The sequence below is a fragment of the Gadus macrocephalus genome, chromosome 8 (genome assembly GCF_031168955.1).
Source record: "Gadus macrocephalus chromosome 8, ASM3116895v1".
NCBI classification, from domain to species: Eukaryota; Metazoa; Chordata; class Actinopteri; order Gadiformes; family Gadidae; genus Gadus; species Gadus macrocephalus.
The window spans coordinates 14,986,270-14,993,769 of record NC_082389.1 but is presented as its reverse complement, the minus strand read 5'-3'; the positions used below and the strand labels follow the sequence as shown (position 1 = coordinate 14,993,769).

Here is a 7,500-nt window from a genome sequence, read left to right as displayed (position 1 = left end):
ACAAAGCAGAAGAAGAAGAAGAGGAAGAAAAAGTAAAAGGAGAGAGGGGAGCAGAGCATGCCAAGGGAACAAGATGGATGTGGAGGGACGCTCATTAAATAATAAAACCACCATTACGAGGAAGGAAAGCAGGCTGCTCAGACTGGACTCACACTGCGTCTCAGGGCCACTCTTTCTCTATGTAGTTGTGTAGTGTGTGTGTGTGTGTGTGTGTGTGTGTGTGTGTGTGTGTGTGTGTGTGTGTGTGTGTGTGTGTGTGTGTGTGTGTGTGTGTGTGTGTGTGCGCGTGTGTGTGCGTGTGTGTGTGTGTGTGTGTGTGTTTTTAGCAGTTCCTCTCGTCTCATCTTTTTTTATCCAGGAAAAAGCTTTTGAGTGTGTGCGTGTGTGTGTGCGTGGGTTTGTGTGTATGTGTGTGTGCGCATGCCTGCGTGCGTGTGTGTGTATTTGCGTGTGTGTAGCAGTCTGATTGATTGTCTAGCATGATTAAACATGTCACCTCATGCACACGCAAAATTGTCTGTGTTGGTGTGTGTCCATCACGTCTAGCACCTATTGTCCTGCTTTTAGTTTTTATCTTACCCAATGAAGGCACACAAACGGAACAACGTAAAAACACCACAACAACAGCAACACTGCACACCTTGGGTGCCATAACTGGACGCTAAAACTGAGGGGATGTGGGGGAAACCATTGCAGTGTTTATGTGTCACGCCGACTTCCCATCAGGAAGAACATTCATCAAACAAGTCCTTCTGCCCCCGGAGCACGGCACAACCCCCTTAGCAAGCATTTAGCCGCCGTTAAAACACCCGTTCCGTTTAACAAGCCGACACCACACATAACACATGCCGTTTATCAAGAGTCCCTCTGTCGAAGTACTCACACCTCCTCACACCTCTGTTTCTGCCATCATCTCTCTCTCTCTCTCTGTCTCTGGTCTATACCCCCTCTATCTCTCTGTCTCTCTCTGTCTCTTTGTCTATCACTGTCTCTCTCTCTGTCTCTCATTCTCTCTCTCTCTCTCTTTATCTATTACTACTTCTCTGGCTCTCTGGCTTCCTCACTCTCTTGTTCTCTCGCTCTTTCGTTCTCTCGCTCTCGCTCATTGTTTTGTCAATAGGCCCTTCTTTTTGCTTCTGCTTTTGGCACTGCGTATATTAAGTTTTTTCTTTGCTCTTTGTAATCTAACTTTTATTGCCTTTCTTATCTTCTTCGCTCGGACACACAATCTTTATTCTCATTGTCGTCTCCTCTGTCTGTCATTCATGGTTTTTCTCTCTCTCTCTCTCTCTCTCTCTCTCTCTCTCTCTCTCTCTCTCTCTTCCTTCCCCATACGCCGTCCCTCATCTCGGTTTCATTCCGTCCCTCCTTGGTGAGTAATGTGGTTGGTTCTAATTAGACCATGTCCCGCCCCAGCGTGATTTGCATTATGATGAGCCAATCAGAACCCCAAAGGAGGCCCCCATGTCCTTGTCCCTGTTATGACATCGGCAGAGGTGACCCTGACAACAGGAAATGAGTGTAGTGGGAGACAATGGATCAAGTGTTGCATTGGGTAGGAGGCTTTAACAGAGATATTAAACATCTCTGGCCAGAATTTAATTAGAGTGTACGGCGTGTTGTGCTGAAAAACAATCATAAACCGAGCTTAGCAAGGGCAAATGATCAGTTCTTTCTTTTGTTTGGATTGGTGGAAGAATCAAGAGTTGGAAATTAATCAAAATAATTCTTACGTGCCTTCAATTAAAAAAAAGTTGGAAAAACAAGGAAATTGTATGCTAGTTTTAGAGATATTTGTAGTGTTGTTATTGACCGCTTCCCCTAAAGTTGAATATCCTGCGGTAAGAACAGCATGTGAGCCCAACTGGTACATATTCAACAATCTACTTAAATGCATAAATAATACCGGCCCATCTGGTCATCTAGAGCCGAAACATACAGTCAGGCGGCCTGCCAATCAGCAAACGACACTCTCAATAAGATGAAACTTCATGTGCATGGTTCTGCATGAGACAGAAACAAACAGATATTCTGACTGACCGTATGGTCCTACATATTCAGGCCAACTAACTCTGTGGACTAGACCCAATACTCTGTACACGTTCCTCTGTTCACCCGATCCTGGCTTGACGGCTGAAATTTCGCCGTAGCGATTTGTTTTTCTGTGCTTTTCGTTTGTCTAACGACCTTTGTCAGTTGAATGGTTTTTGAAATGATGAATATGAACATGCAATCATGCACACATCCTGTATCTGAAAGAGATGTCAGTCGATCGTAAACCGTAAGTCAGTCACTGTGAAGCCCTTCATGCACATTGGTAAAGACACTCTCTGAGTCTCTCTGGCTCTGGCTCTGTCTCTTCTTCTTCTCTCTCTCTCTCTGGCTCTGGCTCTGTCTCTTCGTCTCTCTCTCTCTCTCTCTCTCTCTCTCTCTCTCATAAGCACAAATCCCCACATACACACACGCACAAAGCACACACACACGCACACACAAACTGTGTGTGTCTGTGTGTGTCAGTGCATACAGTGCATACAGATGCCAACCCCCATCGCCATTTTATCAGACACAACCTGCCAGATTTAAGACCACCGTCTGTCTGCCACACCTGGCTGCCAAACACACACATACACACACTCACACATACACACACACACACAGGAACAAACTCACACGTACACACACACACACACACACACACGGAATACTGCAGCAATCGTGTCGTCCTGCTTGACCTTTCTCTGTGTGTGTGTCTGCCTCTCTTTTGTATCGGCCTCACTCTGTGTGGCTCTCCGTCACGCTCTCCTCACTGCTTCTCTGCTTCTCCTTCTCTGCCTCTTTATTTCATGTGAACTTAAAAAAAAAAGAGAAATTTAAGAGAAGTTGAAAGACTCAGTCAAGTCATTCAATTCGTTCAAAGACAAATTGCTTCTCTATTGCAATTGACTTCTTTACACAGGAAACCCTTCGCTGTCTTCTGCTTCTGCTCCTCTTGAATACTTCGACACACACAGGGAAGTGCTCTTCGTCCGTCCGCCATTGCTCCTGGCAGTTAGAATTATTCCCTGATGCTGAATACGTGTTTAATCCACGCACACCATGCCTTTCACTGGATAATGGCGGCTTTTCACTGTGTTGTGGTGAAACTGACTACAGGAACAGAGACACTGCACACTGCCATTGGTGCACGCCGACACAAAACAACCGCACACGCAACACACACACACACACACACAGACACACACACAGACACACACACACAAACACACACACACACACTAACACACACACACACACACACACACACAAACACGCACTCTAACACACACATGCACACTAACTCACACACACACAAAAAACACACGCACCCACACAACAACACACACACACACACACACCACACAACAACACACACACACACACACACACACACACACACACACACACACACACGCACAGCTGGCTCCCAGCCCCCAGTGTGGAGGAGCATGCTGTCCTGTAATCTGTGGCTGAGCTGGGGCTTCTTCCAGAGTTCCTGGACCTAAAAAGGCCTTGCCTGCCTGCGCTGGAACAGTAACACCCTACACTTAGCCGCATGGCGCTAGCTAGCCCACACCCTGCTAAATACAGCAGATGTGGACAAACATGGATAGAGATATTCTATTACCGGGCAAGCCTCTCACACTCCTCGCCAGAGTATTGACACATATCACTGACATACTTACACTTTTCATAGGCCTCACCTCAATTAGAACAATATTGTTTTATTTGTGTCGCTCAATGTCTTGGAGAACTGATAATGTGGGGATATGGATATTATAATGACTACACATAGGAGCCACTGGGGAAATCATAATGAATAATGTGTAAACACAACGGAAAGAGAGAAAGACGGAAAGAATGGAAGGACTGGAAAAAAAGGAAGGAAGAAAGAAAGGTTGAAAGAAAGGAAGAATTAATGGAAGAAAGAAAGAAAGAAAGAAGGAACGAAAGAAAGAAGGAACGAAAGAAAGAAAGAAAGAAGAAAGAAAGAAAGAAAGAAAGAAAGAAAGAAAGAAAGAAAGAAAGAAAGAAAGAAAGAAGAAAACGAAAGAAGCCTGAAAGAAAGGAAGAAAAACTGAAAGAAAGAGATTATGAATGCAAGAAAAAAGGAAAAAGAAGAAGAAAAAGAAAGAAGCAAAGAAAGACAGAACGACAGAGAGAAGGACACCAATAAAGCGGCAGACATTCAGCGGCGCCTCCACTGAGAGTGCGTCCGCCGCCCCCCTGACAGCGCATGTGGCCCCACTTCACATCCCAATTAAGGCCCTGCGTAGAGGGAGGGCGCTGGCTGCTCCTGAGGACACGGTCAACAACAGATGGTTTAAGACCTCCCTCTGCTCTCCTCTCCTCCCCCCTTCCTCCCTCCCGACGACTCCCTCTATCCCCCCCCCCCCCCCCCCCCCCCCCCCTCCATCCCTCCCCCACTATCTGCACTGAGGGGAGTGAGGAGGAGAAAGGGAGCGGAGCAGGTGGAGGAGGAGGGATGGATGTCGGGGTGGAGGTGGGTGTGAGGGGGGGGGGGGGGGTTAAGGGGGTTAGCTTTGGACAAGGTCAGGAGGGGTGGAGCATACAGCCGGTGTGTCCAGGATGCCAAGAAGCGAGAATAAAAGTATAACCTTGAGCACCCCCCCACACACACACACACACACACACACACACACACACACACACACACACACAACACACACACACACACACACACACACACACACACACACACACACACACACACAAACGCCTCAGCCCTCCTCTTCCAATACATAATAGTAAACAGAATTCTTATAATTGTACATTTGTTGTAAGCACAGTAACACAATACAATCTGGAAGTTATGAAACATTTTTAACAGCCCTGCATATGACGCATGGGCGCCTCTGTTATTTCCCCCCACATGTGTTTTGTTGTTGCTACTGCTGTTGCCGCACTTGGCTCAAAAAACACAAGCCGAAGAAAACTGAGAAATGATTTGTGGTCATTCTCCCCCTTGGTTGTAATCTGTGAGGACAAGGTGGTGAGAGACATGGAAGAGCTGGGGCCAGTGGGAGTACTGGGTGGGGGATGTGTGTGTGTGTGTGTGTGTGTGTGTGTGTGTGTGTGTGTGTGGGGGGGGGGGGGGGGGGGGTGCATACACGCACAGGTGTGTCTGAAGGTCAGGAAAAGGGCATTCTTGATGAAGGCTACGCTGACGGAATGACTTAAGGTCTTTTTAGTCCAGGATGACGTGCCCATGAAAGGCCTCCGACCTGAATCATCAACGTCATCCTCCACATCATCGCGACGTGATCCTCCTGATCTCCGTGGTGACGAGGGACGGTTTCCTGTGTATTTATGTGCGGGGGGGGTCTTTTGTACACAACGTTGTCCGTGTTTAGTTTGGCGAGTGCTGCTTGACGGAGCAGTGCTGTACACACCACGCCATTGTTTACCGGCTCTGGTGTGCTGGATGAGGTGTCTTAAAGAACGCAAGGGGACAGGCCCCGGGTCAGAAACGTAGCATGAGCTAGTTTTTGAAAAATGTGTGCGAGTGTGTGCTTGGTTCTTTTTGGAAGGAAATTTGTGTACGTTTTTATTTTTTTGTTTAGCAAGTATGTATTTAGGCTTGTTATTATAGCAAAAGTCTTCTGAGGCAAAAAGTCCCGTGGATAAAAAAATTACGTTTTATAATAAAAAAATAAAAAAGGCGAGACAGGAGAATACAATGTCACTCAGTCCACTAATCACTGTGATCGAGAAGGTCAGGCTGACTAGCCGAGCGCCGATCCCCGGCTGACGGATCCATTGTCTCAGATTGGCCAAGAGGAACGAGTGGCGCGTCGGGCCGCCCCTCTATTAGAAGGAGCCGGTCATTAAACACAAACAGTCTCCATAGTGCTCTGTTGATATGTGTCTCTCTCTCTCTCTCTGCTCGCGCCTAGTGCACTCTACCTTTCACACTCTCTCTCCCTCGCACACTCTCCTCCTGCCTCCCTCTCTCTCCTCTCTCTCTCTCTCTCTCTCTCTCTCTCTCTCTCTCTCTCTCTCTCTCTCTCTCTCTCTCTCTCTTGCACACTCTCCTTCAGCCTCTCTCTCTCTCTCCCCCTCGCTCACTCTCCTCCTGTCTGTCTCTCTCCTCGCTCTCTTTTCGCCACACTATTCACGCTCACGACAAACACCCAGGAGACGACAGAGGAAACCTTTGAAAGATGTTTTTCTCGTCTTCCGTTGTGACGCTGAAGCGTGCACATTAAAACGTGCACACCCCCATTGAGCATCTTGTATTATGAACAATAACAGAACAGGCTTATTATTTACGTCTTGTATTCAGAATCCTAGCTGTCTTGACATAGATATATGAGTAATGGTTGAGGCATCCGTTAATCGTCTGGAATGGATTTATTGGCTGTGGTCGCACTTCAACGATAACACCCATTCAACATGCGGAGCCATGAGGAAGAGGGGACTCATCCCAGATGACTGTTGGCGTCAGGCGATGAGACAGCCTATATGGGCCAATAACGCCTCTCGCACTGTTGCACACACACATGCATAGTCTTATGTACACAGCTATTTTACCGATAAGGGTCTCTGGGGGTGAACTGCAAAACAGGAGATTATACGCAAACACAAAACATCCAGGAATCCAATTAAGCAACCTGTACTCCGGATAAAAAGGTTTTGTCATCAACAATAAGCATGCATACGGTTAACTCTAATGCTATAAACCCATGATTGCACAGCGAACGTTTTACATTTGAATTTAGGGCATTTAGCAGACGCATTTATCAAAAGAATCTTAACATATTTCGTCACAAACATTCACCATGGAAGGTGAGAGCCAGCTCGCCAGGAGCTTAGGGTGAGCGTCTTGCTCAGGGACACCTCGACACAGGTAGGAGTAGCCGGGGGTCGAACTAGCAACCTCCCGGCTACAAATAGACCCGCTCCACCTCCTGAGCCTAGGTCGAGCCCGCTTTGTACAAAAGGACCAAGCGACCATGTGTAGGAGGCTCACCCTCTGTTCCGCACAACCCTTGTACACCAACCAAACCCTCCCGCACACACACACACACACACACACAACACGTGCACGCCCACAACGCGGCCACTCACCGTCGAAGGCCTTGTACTGCCCGCTGAGGGAGGTCTGCAGGGCCCGGCCCGCCTCCTTCAGCAGCCCCTCCATCTCCCCTGCGGCTCAGGGTGGCCAGCTTCTCCTCCATGTCGCTGGTGCAGCAGGTGTAGCCCTGAGGGCAGATCCGCAGGTGCTCCCCTGGAACGGGACGGAGGAGGAGGAGGAGGAGGAGGGGGGGAGGAGGAGGAGGGGGAGGAGGAGGAGGGAAGGGGGAGGAGGAGAGGAGGAGGAGGAGGAGGAGGAGGAGGGAGGAGGAGGAGGAGGGGGGGAGGAGGGGGGGGAGGAGGAGGAGGGAAGGAGGAGGAGGAGGAGGAGGAGAGGAGGAGATGAGGAGGAGATGGAGGTGGAGG

General features: G+C 48.4%; 1 protein-coding gene across 2 annotated transcripts in view; it reads right to left on the bottom strand.

Annotated features, from left to right (window-relative positions):
- Positions 1 to 7,500, bottom strand: part of gpc1b (glypican 1b) — an 86,419-nt gene that overhangs the window by 26,253 nt on the left and 52,666 nt on the right. Inside the window, exon 1 of one of the 2 annotated variants that reach the window (XM_060059360.1) lies at positions 7,129 to 7,285. The exons of the other annotated variant lie outside the window; for it this stretch is intronic. Within the exon in view, the coding sequence (XP_059915343.1) occupies positions 7,129 to 7,201 (73 nt within the window). The 5' untranslated portion in view covers positions 7,202 to 7,285. Of the gene's footprint in view, positions 1 to 7,128; positions 7,286 to 7,500 lie in introns of those variants that run through there. 2 annotated transcript variants of the gene reach the window in all.